The sequence below is a fragment of the Rhinolophus sinicus genome, chromosome 4, assembly GCF_057876585.1.
Source record: "Rhinolophus sinicus isolate RSI-liver-muscle chromosome 4, RSI-T2T, whole genome shotgun sequence".
In the NCBI taxonomy this organism is placed as follows: Eukaryota; Metazoa; Chordata; class Mammalia; order Chiroptera; family Rhinolophidae; genus Rhinolophus; species Rhinolophus sinicus.
Window position 1 is genome coordinate 104192225 of NC_142504.1, and position 21052 is coordinate 104213276.

At 35.6% G+C, this 21052-nt stretch overlaps 1 protein-coding gene across 4 annotated transcripts in view; it reads left to right on the plus strand.

The window, feature by feature from the left end:
- The window catches only part of WDR7 (WD repeat domain 7), a 299900-nt gene that overhangs the window by 93087 nt on the left and 185761 nt on the right, over window positions 1-21052 (plus strand). For all 4 annotated transcript variants that reach the window (XM_019722246.3, XM_019722262.3, XM_074339915.2 and 1 more), the window contains one exon: window positions 923-1046. In XM_019722246.3, the coding sequence (XP_019577805.3) occupies window positions 923-1046 (124 nt within the window). The remainder of the gene's footprint in view (window positions 1-922; window positions 1047-21052) is intronic.

Consider the following 21052-nt stretch of genomic DNA (forward strand, 5'->3'; position numbering starts at 1 on the left):
TATATCTCACATTGTCTTCACCACCCAGAGTCAATTTTCCTCCCATCACAGTATATTTGATCTCTTTTACCTTCATCTACCACCCCCCGCCTCCCTCATCTTTTCAATTATAGTCAGTCAGTTGATTGGCACAGCACTTGACAATTGACTAGTTTCTTTAACCCATGCTTATGGCACTTTTGCCAAAATAAAACAGAGCTAAACTAAAACTGCAAAATAGAAGTTGTTATCAAAGAAAAGAAAAATTCTTATCATATAATTTTGAAAAATAGTATCCTTCTATAGAACTAATGTTGTTACACAGGCATACATTTGCTTATTTGTTGAAAACGAATTGTTTCAGCATGTCTTAGGTATACATGAATGTGTAGATTTATATATGTATTGTTTGTGTGAACAATACCTATTCAGTGTGTGTGAATAGGTATATATATATATAATAAAGTGTGTATATATATAGTAAAATATATATATATATAGTAAAGAAATTCACTAGATAAGGTTAAGTTTCTACAGGCTAAAAGAGAAAACAAATTTAATAGTTCTAGGGTGACTTAACAATAATCTTTATAGAAATTTTAAAATTTAAAAGGCTAAATTAAAATGCAAGTGCAAGAATATTTTGAAAACTTTGGAAAATGAAGTTTTAAACCCAAAGCTGATTAAATGTTCAAACATAATTCAGTCTATTCGTGTTAAAATATTTTTCAGTGAGGTTGTTAATTAAAATGTCTTTGATGATTTGCTGCCATACAATTTATTCCAGCTTAAGTACTTAATTCATTATTTGGTTAGTAGTTTTTTTCATGTAAATGAATATGGTTTATGTATTTTCTAGCTTTACTTCACTATGAACTTCCCAGGTTTTAAACACCTCATCAACTGGTCTGCTTTTTGTGATCCATTTGATCTGTGGTTTCAGGTCAGAGAAGCTGCGCAGGCCCTCCTTCTGGCAGAACTGAGAAGAATTGAGCAGGCGGGACGGAAGGAAGCCATCGATGCCTGGGCCCCTTATTTACCTCAGTACATGGACCACGTCATATCACGTAAGAGTTCTCATGCTCTTCTACGAAGCTTTTCATGCTCATGAGAAAAGTGTCAAAACTCACAAATATGCTTGCTACTACCTATCTACAAAAGAGAATCGTTTACCTTAAAGTGAAAACAAGGATCGTCAAATTCTGCTCGTTCATTTTCTGAAATCCCTATGGTTTGGAGTTTGGTTTGATATTCACTAATGGACTGATCCCTTATAAAACTAATCCCCAAACAAAAATTCTACTACTCTGTTTAACACTAGCATCTGTCTCTGCCCATTGCGTTATTATGTGTGTGGGTGCCAATGTTAGATATTGATCTGATGATATTTAAGTGCAAATACAACGCAGATCCTTTCCAAGCCAAAGTTGGAGTTGTGAATTTTAAGATATAAAAATCTGGTAGAGTTAGAGCAGAGTGCTATTGAAAAAGAGAAAATTAGCAAGGATTTGACTAATGGATCTTTCAAATGAGTATAAACTGAATGGATTGTGAAGGGCCTTGGGAAAAAATTGTTGAAATTTTTGAATATTTTTTGCAAATAAAACCTTTTTAATCATGCTGCTAGATCAAGTATGCATTGAAGAAGTTGTATTTGTGCTCTCATAATTTTTTTATTTTTAGAAAAAGTGTGCTTCATCAATCTCAGTTCAGCATTTGATTCATTCTTTATTCTTGTAAAGAAAAATTCAGAATTAAAATTTTAATCTGTTATGAATATAAGATAAAATAAATCATTTTTACATTTTTTAAAGATAGTCTCAATGAAACTTAAAAAAATCTTTTTGCTGTGAAAATTTGGTGTGGGTTTTAGGTGGATTCATTTTAAATGACCTTTCGCCAGTACCAGTTATTCTTGTTAATGAGATACTCATTATACATGTCAAGACAGACAATACATAATTGTATAAGAAGGAAATGAAAACAAGATTCAAACAGGATTATAATTGTTATATCTGGTGTAACTCTACCAGATGTTTGCCAGTGGTGACTATAGTGGTTGTTTAAATAGGTATGTGACCTTGGGCACTTAACCTTTCTCAGCCTCAGTTTTGTCACAGATAGAATGAAGATAGTGAAACTGTAGGGTTATTTTGAGGATGACTTGAGTTAATCTTTATTAAGCACATGGAACCGTGCATAGGCCATGGTACACACTGTATATTTGTTAAATACATTCATAATCTATAAAAATGCAAATATTTATTTCACATATAGCCAGAGCATCACAAATGAACAACTCCAGTTAAAATTCTTTCTATTTAGGCAAGACTATTTACTGAGACAATATTGTTTTTCATTTGCCTACTGGGATTTTTTTTCTATTTTAATAAAAGGAAATTAAGTTTTTGAAAAAACCAAGGGTTTCAGACACGGACTCTAAGGTATTAAGCTTAATGTTTGTATATAAATAAATGTGTATAGGTTTAAAATTTTTCTGGAATATAAAAAAAGTTTTAAAAAATAAGATTGGAATGAAAAAAGGTCTGCTTTTGAATATTTGAATAGTCTGGAACACTGCTCTTTGTTTAGTAACTTGTAGGTATTAACTTCATCATCTTCCAGAAAATAGAATTAGCTCATCAGCTCATCATAAACCCTATTAAATAAAAGGTCCCCCTATTTAAGGACAAACTATGAGGAGAGTAGTCGAGTAGATTGAAAGTGAAACTAAATGGCAAATCACCAGAGATTTCCTTTAAAAGGAGAACACTACTATGGAAATACTGAGTACCATTTTCAACACATGTTTATTTAGGATGGAGTTGTATAGAGTGGGAAAATGGCTTAAAGTAGAACAAGTATCTGGGAGGCTGTTACAGAAAGGAATAGGGGACCCCGACCTAAATGTAGAGAGGGTAGAATAGGAGATGATTCTAATAAGCCTTGATGACAGATTGAATATAAAGGTCTAAGAAAAACAAAGATTGGGACAGTTTTGTATTCTTGACAGTTTGGAAAGAGAGGTACCATTAGTATTGGTGGTGGATGCCATTTTATGGAAGAAGAAAATTAGTTAGTGCACAGATTACTCTCTGAAGCAATGATAAGTATGTGTATGTTGCCAGGAGAGATGTCTGTTAGTGGGTAGAGAGGATACAGTGCAAGTAAAATAATGACAATACCCCCCATTCACTGAACACTTTTCTCTTAGGCTTTTGCTACATGCCTGGTCTGTGTTGTTTCATGAAACAATTACAATAACCCTGTAAAGTAGGCACTATTGTCATTAGCACCCCTACTTTTACCCCCAAAAAAGAAATTTCTGAAGGTCCTTCAGTTACTAAGTGATTGTCAGACTACAGAACTCACTCTCTTAACCACTATTTATTCTGTCTTGCTTCCTCCATCTTCCTTACATCTTAAATGGGGTTGGCGGTGGAGGAATGAGGAGATATTTGGGTTAACTAATCCTGCTTTCAGACAGTGTCATTTTCAGCCGTATTAAATTTAACAACAAAATAGAGCAAAAAAAAACTAAGAAAATTATTCATAATGGTTCTCATCATGTTTAAATAAGCTTAAACTAGGTTGTTCTTTAAACCTTTCCATTAATGTAAATTAAGGTCCTTGGTATTTAGTTATAATATCCTGGAGTATTTTATAAATTAACTGAATGCTGGCTGACTTAAAATTTTAGTCTTATCATTTACTGTAATTATATTTATGTTTAGCAAAAGAATAAACACATGTATTCTACATGTAAATAAAACATCACACACCAACAGCTCTTGCTATAATATATTAATCTATTCTGGAACTTTATATTGACTGAGTGTAAAATTAGTTTTAGTTTGCTTTACTGGGAGCTTTCTATTTTAATAAGAGGATGTCTAGCTAAAGGAGTAGGGATTCTGAATGTATGAAAGGAGAAGAAAGCACACAGCCAGTGAGGAATGGCCGCAGAGGGCTGTTGAACAGATTTGCTGTCCGAAGGGATCAAAAGGTTATGGAGCCAGCTGGTGGACAGCGCACACCTGCCATCAACGTGCTTGTAGTGAAATCGCGTCTACCGTTGTCATTAATGTTTGAGGAGATGATGATTGTAGCAATTCACAGCCTAAAACATTCTTTTAGAAACTTAAAACCTATTCTAGCATAAGAATCTTCTTCATCACTAAAGTAGGTAAAGTAGGTAAAATAAGCAATATATCTGGTAAATACACCGTTCATCATATAATTTAATTATCCCGAGCATTTAAAAATACACAGTAATTACCTAAGCAATATTGGCAGCTCCTAACTTATGACTGGGCTTGCTGTAAGAGTCCCTTTGTTAGATATTGGTCTGAAAATCAGAAAATACTTTTACCTGAAGAGCGGGGTGTCATATGGGCTGATGGACTGTGATAGCCCTTTGTCTTAGAGACGTGGAGTCTGAAGTTTAAAGTGGGCAGTAACTTTCTCTGAGTTCACAATCAGTAAGTGATTGAACTGCGACTAAGTTGACAATCAGCTGGTCATACTGACTGGGGTCTTCTGGAATTTTATTTAGGTATATTATGCAGTAAAAGGCTTTTGTACGTAGGTTTGTCTGAGAACGTAAGGAAAACAGTGGGCCAGAGCCAGCTACTTGGAGCTGTTGAGAACATTAGAGCAGAAGCTTTGTACAGACCCAGCACAGGGTCGTGAGTGTTGGCTGCTGTCCCGTTTCCCTTCCTGTGCTGGATTCTAGTTCTGTTCTCTTTATCGTCACCACCTCAGAATCCACTTAAGTTTATATTGCCCTAGAGTTCTGGCAGTGGAGCGGAAATCGCTGGGTCGGAAAAGGAGCAGTAGTTTGCCTTAACTGAAAAGTCGGTTTACAAATTTTCATAAAACCTTAAGTCTTAATTGAGTGATATGAGAATTTTGTTTCAGGCGATGGAGCTCTGTCCTTGAATCTGTTAGAAAACCTTTTATCCCTTATAAATACAGTCAGTATGTAAACTTTTAATGCCTAATTTCTAATAGAAAACTTGAGGGTAAGTGCATTCTGATTTTTACTTGAACGATAATAGGACTGGAATTATAAATACTGCCTACATTCTAGTATAGCAATTTGATGTAAAAGTAAATATTTTCTGAATTATCACTCCTTAGCATATATTTGTAAACACTTTTTATAAAACACTGTAAAAATTCTGTTGATTATTCTGAATTAGGAAGGATTAATATTATTTTGTGCTGTTGTATTACAATGTGATCAAGATAAATGTTAGAAGTTGTCTCAGATTTATTGTGAAGGGAAGATATCTTGCAGAACCCAATTTTATGTATTTCTTATTTGTGACATTCTATGTATAGCATTTTGATAACTGACTCTTTGATGAGGTCACGCACCTGCTCTTGTATGAAATACACCCACACTTGCCCTTCATTCCAGGCAGTGACTGCTATGAGGTAAATGCTGATGGTCCCTGATTTCCTTTGGCCTGTGATGCAGAGTGACCTTCCAGGGCAGGAGGTCACACGCGTAATTATTTCTCGTACGTTGTATTCCGCTTGCTCACAGTGGCTCATCTCCTCCTTTAATTTCAGAAACATTAAGCACATAAAAGTTACTACCATTATATAAATCAAACGCTCTTCCAAAGAGGGTGCTATTGTAATTTTATGCAGTTATAGCCGATGTAGTTTAATTTGCAAATTTATCATCTCAGATATTGATAGAAGGATGTGTAACGCATCGTGTTTAATACGTATTGATGTCATCAGAAAGAACAATCCTTTGTTCTTATCGAGTCCCTGCCTTTTTAGCTTCCTTTTGTGTTAAGGTTACCAGGGTTAGACTCGTCTTTCTATCCCCCTTGGTAACAGAATAGGACTTTTTTGTTCAATGAAAGACACTCCTAGGCAATGTTTTGGGTTTGGCTTTCAACAAGCCACACTGTAGTACCTATTTTAACCTGGAATTTAAGTCACTTTTCTGGTGATTATAAAGTAGTGGTCATTCTGAGCACAAATGTGGATGGACCAAGAATATACAAGAAGGTAAGATGGAACTCTATATTACAGAGGTAGTAGAAAAGTGTATTGTAGCTAGTAAAAATAATGTAAATATTAGTGCATAATTTGGTAGGGTTTGCTGGCAGGGAGAGGATGGGGGAAAGAATAGGGAGGGGGTTAGATAAATATCATTTAAGTGAGTCCCCTTCCCTTCCCCTTCAAAAGGCCTTAAACGACATAGCATTCCTTCCTCCTTTCCTTTTTATGTATGCCTCAGTCATTTAAAGTCTTCTTAGGAATGATTTTCTAGACAATTAAGGATTTAAAAATCACTAAATGCTTAGATTTAAAAAAAATTTAACCCTTTTTGTTATAATATTTCAAGTTATAATATTTCAAGTTATAATATTTCAAGTTATCTTTTTAAACAACTTCTCAGTAGCAAAAGGTGTTGTTTTGGCTCGTGCTGTAAAATTACCACCACTTGCTTATTGAAGACAGTGAACCTCTTTGTCTGAACTAGAAGTGCCCAGGTTTATATGCATCTTGCATTTCATTTCTTTTTTTAAATAATTTTTCTTCCTCCTCTTTTTATTGTCTAGTAATTGTTACCAGTGTTTGCTTTGGGGCTGTTTTGTCTCACCCCTAAGTCGCTTTTGCCCTGATTCCTCGTTTACTATTTCCGCCGTTCTCGGAGTGTGGAAGTCAGTAACCAAACTTACCTGAGTTACATATAAGAGTAAATTGGCTAAGACTAAGGGCTCTGTGATGAAAAAAATCCCTCTGCTTTAGTGTAAACACTTTGTGGCGTCCCTGTGACGCCTCACATTCTCTCACTTGACTTTTTTCTCAGGGCTTTTGTTGCATTCTGGGTGTATCTTTCTTTTGGGGAAAGATATTATAATTAAAACTGGGGAAAGCAGGGAAAATCATTGGGTAGCTCATGAACAACTGATAATTCTAAAATTCTGCTTTTGTAATTAATGCCTATTTTATGAATCAGCTGAAATTAAAGGATGAGGTGTCCTCCGAAATACCTGCAATAGCTGTCTTGTAGAGTTCACACAGCCAGTTGGAAATGATTGTGCATGGTGATTTGAAAGGGAAAGTGTTAAATTATGACTAAGTGATCTACATAAAAAGTACTTCATGTTCTGTGGGAATTCTTATATTGTGAGGCAGAAAGGGTTTGTCTTAAGACGAACTATATTATGCAAAGCACACTGTATCTGTATTGTATGTTTGCAGTGTTTCATTGAGACCAAAGGGATTTGTTCCTCTTTTTTCTTCCCGAGTGTCAGAGCTGTGGAGCTTAATTTTAAGCACTCTAGACTGATCTTGTATTTAACAGCATTAAACTGTTCCTCTTATCTATATTTGGCCACTAACCTAATGGAATAACAACGAAATTTCTTCTTCATCCGTCACAACGATCTTAAGGAAAACCCTTTAGTTCCAGGTGACTTGAGTTCTTTGAGGTGATGTTTAGTATTCGTGTAATTTTCCTTGTGTCCTATTTACAGGTCTTAGAAATGAGAAGTGGTAAATTAAAAATGAAAGCATTACTGGATCGATTGGTTAGACTTTACTTCTAAGCAATAAACAGGAAGCTCTGCTGTAGGTGAGGAACTCCACAGGGGCAGGTAACTTCCTGCTGCCAGGAAGAGTCCTCTGTGTAAGAGGCACCGTGATGACACCGCCACCAGGCTGGTTGCAGGTTATCAGTGGGAGCCCCGGGACAGTTCTCCACCTTATGCAACAAAGCAAGGAGTGGAACGTAAGGAAATCCAATGACGTGTTCCTCCTGAGGAACTGGGATTCTATCGAGCGTGGGGCTCCTTACCTGCTTCTTTCCCTCTCATTCCACTGAGGGAACGGACTATCAGCTAGCACTTGTGGACAAGCTTCTGGAGCTGAAAGGATTGGAAATAATTTTAGTTTTCTTATTCCCCTTTCTTTTTCTTTCATAAGTCTCCCTATCTCCCTCCCTTCAGAACAGAAATGTGTTGCCTCTTCTAGAGTTGCAGTTGGTGGCAAGGCCCCTAGGAGGTGTGGCTGGCTTTCTCTGAGGTGTTTGTGCTTTAGTTGAAGATACTAGAGCCCATGAAGATTATTTTATTAAAAAAACAAACAAAACCAAAACCTCACCCACCCTCCCTGCTCCCAAAAGCAGCCAGCAACAAAGCACCCAGCAGCCAGCTGTGGAGAGAGACAGGGATGGGGGGAGGAAAGAAAAAAAAAATTCAACCTGTGACACAGTGTTTTTAAAAAAATGGCGTTCAAATAGAAATGCCTGGCATACCTTTAGCTGAGGGTCTAGTGGCCTTTGCTGTAATAAATGACCCGATATTAGTTGCTATGAAGAGTATGATATTGATTTGTGCCATTAGTCTCTTGCTGATTTGCTGAAGAACGAAAATTTATAATGCTAATGGAAATAAAGTACTTTACAAAACATTGCACACGGATACAGGAACATGTCTTTGTAATAGAACAAGTGTCTAGTAAGCTTTTAAATATAAATTTTCTTTAGTAAGATTATTCCAGTTCAGACGCTCAGAGTCCTGTTCAACTTGCTTTCATAGGGCAAAAAGCTGAATTGATAATCTTGTGATTTTTAAAATCTTAGACACTGAATGTGCCAGAATGAATCCAATTTTGATTGGAAATGAGACTTTTGTAATTTTATACCGCATTTCTAATTTTATTATCTCTTTCTGTTGACTGGATATTATGTGACTGCATTGTTTTAATATTTTAGTTTGAAGGGTAGTGATCTGCAATGTGACAGAATAGATCTTAGAGTTTGGAAAGTAAACAGTAATTTAAAGTTATTGTAAGAAATTTATATGAACCTATTTTACCTGTAGTATTTTGATATAATAGTTAATAGTAGATTTTATTCTCATGTGATTGATAAACTCTGGGATTAAAATGATCAAATTATACTAAAATATCTTTGCCTAATTCATTCTCCTTCCTTCTCTCTGCTTTTTGGGGGAAAGTATGGTATTTTATATTTAATTTTTACTTAGTATTATTGTCCTAATGATTTATTACATCTACTATCTACTTTTATTAAGCAGATTTTGATACAGATAGTATTGTAAATGTGTTTTAATATTTATAAATGGTTTCATTGTCCATGACATTTTCAGACGTGGTTAATATTTTAGCACTTCTAGTACACAAACATAAAGAAAAAAATTTGTTTTATTGGTTTGAGCACCCGAATTGACCTCAGCAAGATTGAGATTGATCTGGTTTCTTTCAGCCTGTTAAATGCCAATCCAGTCATCTGTAACAGTACTTAGTATTTTTGCAATTTTTCTGTACATATTTTCTGTGTTTGTCCTATAAAACTTACCTATCCCTTGAAAAGATTTTCCTCGCTTGATTTAGAGATGAAAGAAAACCACCACAACCACCTATTTCATTGCTTGTCATTTAAAAAAGATTGTTTCTACATTTAATGTCACTGCTATAATCACAGTCCTTTTTTGTAATTTCTTTTTATGAAAGGACTTTACATTTTATTGGGGAAAGACGATGAGACATTTGAAATGTCTACTTGGACTAAAGAACACTCGGCTTTTGGAGAATAGAAACAGACGAGGAGGGATGGTTCCTAATACATGAATATTCCTGCTGATTTTAAGACATATACTGAAATTACATCCCTCTAATTATTAAACATTAAACCATTTCTGGCATAGCTTGAGGACACAAAGATGTAAATTCATATTTTGAGATACTTTTCTAACTCAGACGTGAAGTGAAGAAGGCCTTTTCTTGACTCTCTGCTGAGGGCGGCTAGCAGGTCTTACTACAAAGGTCCAGTCCTCGACCCACCACCCAGAACTAGGAGATTCACTCCTAGTTTAGTTCCTCTGACTTTGATAGTATTTGTTTTGAAGTCTAACCCTTGCTTTAGGGGGGAAAACCAAATAACCCTAATGGTTCTGTATGGCAGCCTGCAGAATATGTTCTTGCGGCTGCTCCAGCTAATGACTATTCTTAATGGAGCTTCATAGTAGCTTGTACCTAGCTGAGAGCTGCCACACTGTGTGCTTTCAAATATTGTTTGCAATAGTTCTCTCCTGGAAGCACAGAGACAATTTTGAACACACTATATAATGTGTGATATATACTTCATTATTTCGATTTAAAATATGCTAACCTTTCAGATATGGATGGGCCAGCAGTCTGGTTTTATAGAACTTATTTGTTCTTATATAACTATAATTGTATAATGTGAGTATAGATTCATATATATTCAGTCATCTTTTAATAGTCATGATCCACTTGAGAAACCTCTATAATAATCACTTTTTGCCCATGTGATTTAATAAATTATCATCATCGGGTGAGGTTCAGTCCGTTGATTTAGATATCCCTCCCCCCCAAAGTAAGTGTGGTAATGTTTCTGTGGTATGGTCTATATGGAATCAGTAAATTGATTTGTATACCTTCTTAAGAAGCATGTTATTTGCATTTTGACTTTTTTTTTTGCACTACATATTTAAAGAGTCATTTGATGAGATTTTGTTTTGGGTTGAAGAATTCGTATGTAATTCTGCACATACTTACTTCCCCTTTTTATCATTGGCTCCATGTGGCCTTGCAGTGTGCGTGGGATGATCGATGCAAAACTAATACTCATTCTTGAAGTTGACTATTCAAGTGCATGAGCAGGATAACACAGATGATTTACTCTTTGTTTGCTTTTGGCCAGACCATATTGAAATGCTTCTTACAAAAAGCAACCTTACCTCTTTCTACTAATTACGTGCCAAACGGTTTTGGTAATGATTGTTAGAGGGGTAGGGGTTTGGGAAAACACCACATCAAATGGGCATTATTTCAAAGGAATTGTATTAACCTTTACTACTAATCAGTAAATCTTTTTTTTCTTCTTCTTCTTGGGATCGCTGCATAGAGGTGTCAGGATGTTTTGTGAAATGATCTGTTTGAATGTCAAGTATAACTTTAAAGACTAATTTTGGATAAAAGATATATTATGTGTTTTGCTATTTGGCTTTTAAAACTTTTTATTTTGGAATATGTTGAACGTACATAAAAGTAATGTAATGACTATCCATATACCTATTGCCTAGCTTCAACAGTTGCTAACTCGTGGGCAGTCTTTTATGTGTATCCCTCTAAACCAGGGGTGTCCAAACTGCAGCCCGCGGGCCAACTGCGGTCCGCAATCCATTGTTAATTGGCCCGCAGCAAATTCCAAAAATATATTTAGTTTACTTAAATAAACCAGGTGAGGCAATACGTACTTCACCTCGAGTGAGTGGCCCAGCTGTTTGTGTATTTTACCGCGTATGGCCCTTGGTGAAAAACGTTGAAAAAAGTTTGGACACCCCTGCTCTAAACCCTTTCCTGATGTTACTTTGAAGCAATTCTCAGATACAGTATCACTTTTTACATGAACATCTCAGTTTGTATTTTAAAAGATAAGGACTCTTTTCTTAAAATAAAAACTATAATACCATTAGAATGCTAAAAAAAAACCAATTAATATTATTTAATGACTCAGTGTTTATATTTCTCCGGTAGTCTCATAATTGGTTTTTTTTTACAGTTTGCTTATTCAATTTAGGATTCAAATAAACATCAATATATTGCAGTTGGTTTATATGTCTCTTACGTTTCTTTTAATCTGTAGAATTCCGATTAATCAGTCAATCAGTCAATCAATCCATCATCTATCTACTTGTCTCCAGCTTCCTCACCCCTCTTCTTTTCCTTTTCCTTGTGATTTGTTTGTGGAATAAATTAGGGAGTTTGTACTGTGGTAATCCATGCACTGTGGTAGGTATATCTACATTTTCCTTAATTTTATTAGATTTAAATGTGCTAATGAGTGATCTGGAGGGAAATGCATGGAATGGAAAGAAATGAAAAGAAAAGGTTAAAAAAAAAAATCAAGATCATCTCCAAATTTTCTTCTGTAGTTCGTAAAGTAGTTTGAAGTATTTTGTGTGTGTAGTTTTTTTAATTATATTAAGAGAAAAGAAATGAAACTAACTGCAGTCCTAAGGATTGAAGACACTTCCCTTTGCTTGAATCTTAGTAGTGGAATCTTATATGCAGAAGAAAAATAACTCCCTCTAATAGTTTATTGGCAATAAATGGAAAATTTAAGGATTCATTCGCTGTTAGGTGATTAATTAGTTCCACACAGTTTAAAATATATAATTGCCATAAAACAGATGTAAATAGGATACATAGGAAAAGGGGAAAAAGCAATTGATTCTTCTTTGAAGACTAAATTTATTAATATATTCAAATTTCTTTACCAGATTAGTGATCGTTCTCAGAGTCCATATCTTTTCATTTAGACTTCCCCAGTCCTAAAGAAACAATCCCATCTTGGGAATTCATCAGAATAAACTTTTATCAATCTGTCTAAAAATATACCAGCTAAAACATGAGGCAATGTTAAGTCATTTAACCAAATTGTGTTGTGCAAATACATGGAGCCTGACATTGTTGTAAGTGCTGGATATTTTTTAAAAAACAAGACCCCTATAGATGATGTAATACAGAATTGTACACCTGAAATCTATGTAATTTTACTAACAATTGTCACCCCAATAAATGTAAAAAATAAGTTAAAAAAAAAAAAAAGCAAATTAAAAAAACAACAAGACCCCATTTGATTTCATGGTCTCCATCTCTGCTTGGACATTTATAGCTTCTTCAAACCTACTGTATTTATAAATTTTCCTTTTTCTATTTTTTCTACCACTTTTTGGCACTGTCATCACTTTTATTATATATATGACTAAGGGAAATATACAGTAATTTTGGAAATATTTTTATAATCTATTATGTGATTGATGATTTATTAATGGATCAAAGATGATAATATTTCCTTGGTTAAAAGTGTTTTATTTTAAAAGGATACTGTGATTTTATTTTAGTGTTATAATAGAAAATGTTATTATAATTAGATAATCACTATCTGGAGAAAGGACCTCAGTCGGCCTTGGTGGGACATGTGGGAACATCACGTTTCTATCAATAGTGGCGATAGGGTAGGGGAAGGGTAAGTTGATATTCATACGATCCTTTTGGATAAAATATATCCCACTTCACCTGACTTGGAGGTTTTGACTTGGAGCTTTGAGAATCATTAGTCTAGAGCAGTCCTTCTTAACACAGAGTGATTTTTGCACACTCTCCACACTCATTTGGCAACAACCTGGAGACATCTTTGTCACAACTGGGGGAGGGTGTGACACTGGCATCTGGTGGCTATAGGCCAGAGATGCTGCCAAACAGAACCATCCCCCCACCATCGCCCAAGAATTGTTCACTGCAAAGTATCATAGTGATGAGGCTAAGAACCCTGGGCTACAGTCATTAAAAATGGTAAATTCCTTGCCTTCTCTCCAGTTACATTTCTAGGAGATGGTGTGCACATGCTTATGTGACTGAGGATAATATAGCAGTTGCGTAGATAGTGTTTTTCAGTGGTATTTATATAAAATTAAGTGACCTCGTTGATTATCTTTGCATTTAGTAGTCCATTTTTTTTAGGAAAAAGTTATTTTAAGATATGCATTGTATAACTTGTATGGTAAGACTTTTTCATTTGTAGTAAGAATATGTAAAATAGATCTACCAGGGGCACGTGCTAACACTCTGCTTATGAACGCTCTACATATGTGCTTGTAGAATTGCTTTCATAAACAGCAAAAGATTAAAAACAAAGTAAACGTGCTCGTCAATCTGCGTATCATATTTTCAGTCTCTCCTCCCTCCTTTCTCTCCCTCATTCAGCAGCTGTTATTAACTGGAGGCACTGGGGACGATAGTGATGCACGAGATGGTCCTGGGCCCTGTCTTCAAGGAGCTTATTTTCTATTAGGAAGGCAGGTCATCAAATGCGCACTAAAACAGTGTGGTAAGAGCTATAGTCTGGAGACTGGACAGAGCTGGGGGGGTGTCAGCAGCACCAAGGCCAATGGCATGGAAACATGGAAAGTAATCAGGGGCTTCGTGTAAAAGAGATGTATTCAGAGGGCAATCCTAATAAAACTCTTGTTAAAGGTGGAAACAGTGTGAACTCTGTAAGTCCATTTTAATTTTACATAAATTTAAAATTTCTATTTTTGCAATGTAAGTAAATGAGGGTAAATGGAACAGCACGGCACTATTTTAATTAAATAGTGAAATACTTAAAAATTATTTTCGGTGCTGTGGTCATAAAAGAGCTGGAAACACTAAGGTAGAACACAGTTGTACATATGTTTCATACACCATTTAGTGAAGTGTTACTTATACGAGTATGTAAAGCACTTCTTAGAACAGTGTTTGGTATATTCCAAGCATTATATATTTTAATATATTGACCTCTGTTATTTGCACCATCGTCATCATCCTAAGTAAAGAGAATTTGAAAAGAATGTGTAAGCCAGTCTGATAAAAGGTGGATATATACCTATTTATGTTGAAAAACTTAAACATATTTTTAAGATGTGCTGTGATGCACTCCAGGGGAAATTACTGGTGGGGGTGGAGTGGTTGCAGTATCAGGTTCCCTGGATTCTCATGACATCAAGTGGATCGGAGCCGTTCACCGAACCTCTTTAAAGCACACAAGCAGTTCTTTGTTACTGGCATTCTCTGAAAGAGAAAGTTGATCTACTTTTGTTAATCTCAAGTTTCTTGAATGATAGTATAGTTTTAGTGACTCTGTAGTTCCTTTCTTGGTGCTTCCTCACCCCTCAGTCCTCCCTGCCACCAGACTAGGGGGGATATATTCAAATTCTAATCTAAGAGTCGCTGCCTAATTTAAAAACATTTGAAGTTGTATTTTTATTTGTGGGATTGGGTTAAAAAATGGAAGTCTATATTCTTTGCACATTATAGTATTCCCTCTATCTTAGAACTCATTCATCTTTCTTTTTAGAACTTTGATTGCAAGTTAATTCTTTCAAAGCTCTGCCAGAGGCAATGATTGGTGCTCCCTTAGTTAATTCAACTTTCCATCCTCCTGTTAATCACTGGTTAGATATGAATAGTCTTTCAAATGAATTGTGAGATTGAATCAGTGTAATGTGGAATAATGATACGCTTCTATAGACGCATTATGCTCATTACAGTGTATGAGTGCTTCTGTCTTCAGCAGTTTGATGCCATTCTGTCATGTTTCCAAGCTGAAGTAAATATATTTCATGCATCTGCTTGCTTAGTGTACTTTAAGGTGCACCATTTTACTTCTTTCTGTATACCCCATGCATGAATATTTATTTATATTTGAGACATAATTTGTAGTTCGTTATGATCATGAAGCCGTCCAATTTGCATAAAAATAAATACATACAGTAAGTCCTGCATGGGGATCTTGGGGCCAAGGTCGATGACCCTAACGTTGGTCCCCAAGTGACCCAGCCCTAAGCCCTTAGCAAGCAATCCACTGAGGGATACATCTGTTGTAATGCCAATTTGTGGCTCAGGTTATTTTAGCATTGGGCATAGGGAAATCTATTAAATTGGCTCCCGTGTCATTTTGATGTGATCCCATCTTTTTTCTTTTTTTAAAGCACTTCCTTATCATCTTGTATTTTCCTTGCCCCAGTCCTAGAATCAGCCATTTTCCCGAGGTGCTCTGGTTCCTTCTAATGGAAGAAAAGTGTCAGAAACTAAGACCTGGGTGCTAGGTATGCTTGTTTTACTGGGCTTTCATTGCGTCCAGACCCTCTCACTGGACAGAACTGCAAAATAACACATGTGCATCACCAAGGAATACCCAAATATCTATTTCTGTGTCTGCCTATCTCTCCATACATGTTAAAATAGGTAAGAATTCATACTGTCTCCCATTTTAATCCACCACCACAGGATTTCAGTCTGGTCTTCCCCTTTTGCGTCTTTGTATTTTCTTTCTCTATGTGAGAAACCTGACTCTCATCTATAATAGATGTACTTGTGTTTTTCAACCCTAGTAGACATAAAAAGTAATTTAGAATTGCTAACCTGTATCTCTGTGAAAAAATCAGTTTACCAACTAGAACACGGTATTCGTATACAGTTCTTTTTGTCTTTAGCATTACAGTAAGCAGTAGTTGAGCTGTTTTTCAGTCCTTTAGGTCAGCTACTTTTTCCATTATACCCTTCAGTGAGGTTATGCTATACGTTTATAATATATTCATTTGGTCACGGTCTGCAGTTCATCCTGGGTTCCCTGGCATTCTGGTTAATTCATTTTTTTAAATTGGCCTGCAGTACAGTTTAGTCTTTGGGTTTTGACAAATGGATAATCCGGTATCCACCACCACAGCACCATACAGAACATTTCCAACACCTTGGAAATGTCCTTTTGTTACTTCTTTGTAATCAGTCCCACCCCCCCTCACCTATCCTTGGCAACCACTGATCCGTTTTCCATCTGTAATAGTTTTGCCTTTTCCAGAATTCTATATAATGAAACCATACAACATATAGCCTTTTAGGTTTGGTTTCTTTCACTTAGCAAAGTATATTTAAGATTCATCCATATTGTTGTATGAATTAGGAGTTCATTTTTATTGTTCAATAGTGTTCCATTATACGGCTGTACCAAAATTTGTTTATCCATTCAACTGTTCAAGGACATATGGATTGTTTCCTGATTTGGGTGGTTGTGAATAAACTACAATAACTATTCCTGTTTAGAATTTTGCATGAACATAGGATTTTAATTCACTTGGGCAAATACCTAGGATTGGAATTGCTAGATCACAGAGTAAATGTGACTGTAATTATTAAAAAAAAAAAAAAAAAAAAAAAAAACCCTGCCAAACTGTTTTCCAAAAGAACTACCATTATAACTTCCTACTAGCAATGAATGTCTATTTAGGTGTTTTGCCTAGCTTTGTTTGTTGGTTAGTTAGTTTGTTTTTCCACTGGGTTGCTTGGTTTTTTATTGTTGGGTCTTATGAGTTATTTTACATATACAGGGTACAAGTCCTTTAACAGATATGTAATATTCACGTATTTTCTTTCAATCTGTGACTTGTCTTTCATTCTCTTGGCAGTGTCATTTATAGAACAAATATTTTGAATTTTGATAAAATCCAGTTTATCAGTTTTTCTTTCATGACTTGTGTTTTTTGTGTATCTAAAAACTCATTGGCAAACCCAGGGTTATGCAGATTTTCTCCTATGTTTCTTCTAGAAGTGTTACAGCTTCACATTTATCTGACTTGGTCTTTCTATTTATTTTATCTGTAAGTAACATGGTTGCTTGTTTCATCCTTTTTCACATATAATGTATCTTCTAGGTCATTAACTTACTATCTATACTTAACACATCTTATGAGTTTTGTCTATAGTCTCACAAGCTACTTGTTTATTTACTGTTCATACTTAACACTTTTTATTGATTTCATCCATCCAAATGTTTTTATTTTCTGTAGAAGAACGTAATATTCTCAAGTAATGAAGTCAAAGCACATCACAATGTTTATCTATTACTGTGAAGAAATTGTTAGAATACCATTAATTGTTAGAAATGCATTATAATGTGATCTTAGAGCTGCCAATTAAATGTGTCATCTACTAGGATGATATTAAAACAAGGTTTCCTGTGTCTTAATTTTCAAATCAGTTATGCATTCCGTGTAAAGAGATTATGAGGTCAAAAGCTTTCCTACTTCTCTCTCTCTCTCTGTGTGTGTGTGTGTGTGTGTGTGTGTGTGTGTGTGTGTGTGTGTGTGTGTAGATATTTAAAAATAACATAATTGGCGGTAACAGAAGTCATCGTACAATCTATTGATTCTTTGAAATGTAAATATTTGCTCTAAGTGTTTTTGGCTTATGTATAAACAGATGTTATAGAAGTCTGGAAATGGAGCTCTAAAAGGAGGAAAATGATGCTTAATAACAGTTTTAAGAAAGACAAATAGGTTTGTCAAACAGGATAAAAGTTGAATATTGAATACTTGAGGAAAGTAAAGTACTTCTAGAGAAAAATAAATTAATGAGCCAAAATTAGTAATAACAAAAGCAACAGTAATGATATGAATAGTTGTTTATTGAGAACTTACTGCATCTCAGGTGATGTGCTGAGCTATACCCCTTATATCATCAGTGAATTTAAGAGATCATGTATCACTGTCTTTTATCTTGTATTCAGTGGGTTGTATACAAGGATGCAAGTCAGTTTGGCTGGGTTGCCAGAAGTTACTGCTTTTCATTGGTTGCCTCTCTGCGACTGTCTATAGGTATAGCTCAAACTCTGTGCTTTCATAATTGTCTTCACACAGCTGCTTCTGACTCTGCACAGACTAAATTCCTGGACTATTCTGATGATGAGAAAGAGAAGTTAGGGGTTCTTCTTACTTATCCTAAAATCTCAAGTTATTCAAGTTCTTGTTTACTGTCATTGCATAGCCAACCAACCCTAGCAGTCTTGTAGTTTTATTTACCACCTGTTGACTTGCTCTGCATCTACCATGCTGGAGCCTTAAAGAAGAAAAACAGATTCCTTTTCTGCTTCATTTTTTCTGTTAGCACCCTGTTTCTCACTGCTTTTAGGGCTCTGGCCTTAAATATCCTTTTACCCTCACTTTCACCTCTCCTCATACTTCTTCTGCTCCTACCCAGTTCTGTAGGTACATCAGGGTCCTTTAATATATTGTCCTGTCTTCCTGGGATTTTCTTCACTTAGTGTCATCCCATGGTGAATTTTCATATGTACTTGAAGACCCAGCTCAACTATTTCCTCCACATGAGGTTGTTTTTGACATGTGTTCTCTTACCCCATTCCAAGCAGAGTTAATTGATTTTTCTTCAAATGGACAATATATTTTCACTTATGCACTTATAAATCTGTTTTCCACATGGCTATAAGTTGCTATAGTTGATAGTCCTTTATTTTCCCCCTTCATTTCTATTCCCTTTGCCGAGCATAACCATTATTGAAAAAAAAGTTGATGAAATGAATCTCCCCTTCTTATCCTTCTCTGTGTTCAGAGCTCTCCTTCTATATGTTTTATGTGTCTTGATTTTCTCCCCATTTATACTGTCTTTATTTTTAAAAAAATCAAGATCGGTGGTTTTCACACATTTTTTAAAAAGTGGTATTCTTTCTTCAAATGAAAACTTCTATACAGTGTGTGTGTGCGCGCGCATGCACGTGTGTGCACGCGTGTGCCCGCACACACACCCACATGTGAAAAGGCAAAGATGGGATCTGGGAGGTCTCCCTTCTCCTGCCGGCATTTCTGGGGAACTCCTAAGGCTCCAAGTCGTATACGTAGTTTGAAAATCACTGGCCTTTTGCTACCTCGGTTTTTCAATCCTTCCAAATCATTCTTCGCAGAGAGATCTTTCCAAAACACAAATCACATTATTTGTCATGCTTAAATTTCGTAAATGCGTCCCCGTGGCCTCATCTCACATGTGAGCTTCTTGGGAGCTAAGACAGTCTATGCCTTTCTCACCTTGATGTCCCCAGTACCTGGTATGGGCTGGGTTCATAGTAGCCGGGGTTCTCCATGAGCGTTTAAGGTACTGAGGGGACTTTGTATGGTTACCTATCTTCACCAGTCTAATAGCTTTGCTTCATTCATACTGGCAGTGCCAGACTCTTAGTCAGATCTCTCTCATCCTTCAGCCCAGCCCAAATCTTGACCTCCTTATTTTGAAGCTATCCTTGGCTTTAGCAGCCTTCATCAGTTTCCCTTTTGATTTCTAAAGTTACTTATAAAGAACTACATGCTTAGTATACTGTATTTATTTATTTATTTAGCACACTGCTTTGTTACCACTTGGTGGTATAACGTCTGCCTCTAATGCTAGCAAAACAATGAAAATCCATAAAGGGTTTCAAAGGTACTTTCTTATCCAGGAGAATATACTTTGCTCAGTTCTGAGATATAGAATTCTCCTTTTAATTTGGGTTTCTAAATCAGCCGGAGGTTATGATTTTAAGTTCATGCTGTAGTAGAGTTGTGTGTTAAGACAGATTTGCCTTTGTTTCTCAACACGTTGTAGGTTGAACAGTAAATCTCTGTTTTATTGTGTCTTCTGAAACCAAAATTGGTCTTGAGTCAGCTCATAGCCTGCAAATCAAAAAGAAATCTTTGAAAAAGTGCATGCAATGAATTAAAAATATTACGTGTGATTTTTTTTTTTTTACCATGGACCCCTTTCAGGTTCTTGTTGGGAAAGAGGAATAATAAAGCTTTATACTTCTACATTAATATTCTGTTGATAGAGTACACTTCCTGTCTTTTCTATTCCTTGTGCGGTTTTCAGTAAATGTTTCTTTTGTTGTTTTCAGAATTGTTTATAATTACATTTAATGTGACAGCAGTTTTCTAAAAAAAAAAATCAAAATGCTATTTAGGAAAAATGTATTTCATTTCTTTAAAAAATAATTATTGAAATGCATTACCAAATTATATTCTTATTCAGGCTTGAAGACGGTTTGCTTATTTTTAACTGTATTTTTCATTTCTGTAATTGGTGTATAGCCTTTAATAAAATAACTTGTTTTTTGATAAATTGCAATTATCTCTATTTGGGATAAGGGTTAAATACCCTCAGCATTCCGTACAGGAAGACGTTTCTCTGAGACATCTGTACTGTTATATTTTATATTTTTTATCCTATTGCCGAAGGAAAAGTGGATACTGTGTCTTTAATGGAAAGCAAAAGGTTATCTTTCTCTGGCCTTTGTGTGTATGTGCTGATGTGAATGTAGGCAGCCAGACAGGCAATGTGTGCGGAGAGACTAGGGAACTGGCTATGGATCGATACAAGTGGTGTGAAGTGAATTAATGCGAGGCAGGCCGTCTGTCTGTCATTGGATTGCGGGGAATGTGGTCAGTCACTGCAGAGATCTGCTTCCAATAAACTCAAGCCTTCTGCCTGAAAACAAACTCTAGATACGCACATACTCCCTTCCTCACTGTGACATTTCACTTCATTCAAAGTGGATGTTCATATCAAATTATTGCCTCTAGTTTATTTTAATTGGACCACAGTTGTGAGAAACTGATGAAATAAAGATACCTGCTATTCTTTTAGCTCCATTTTCAATCTCAGTGGAAATCTTTATTACTATGAGAAT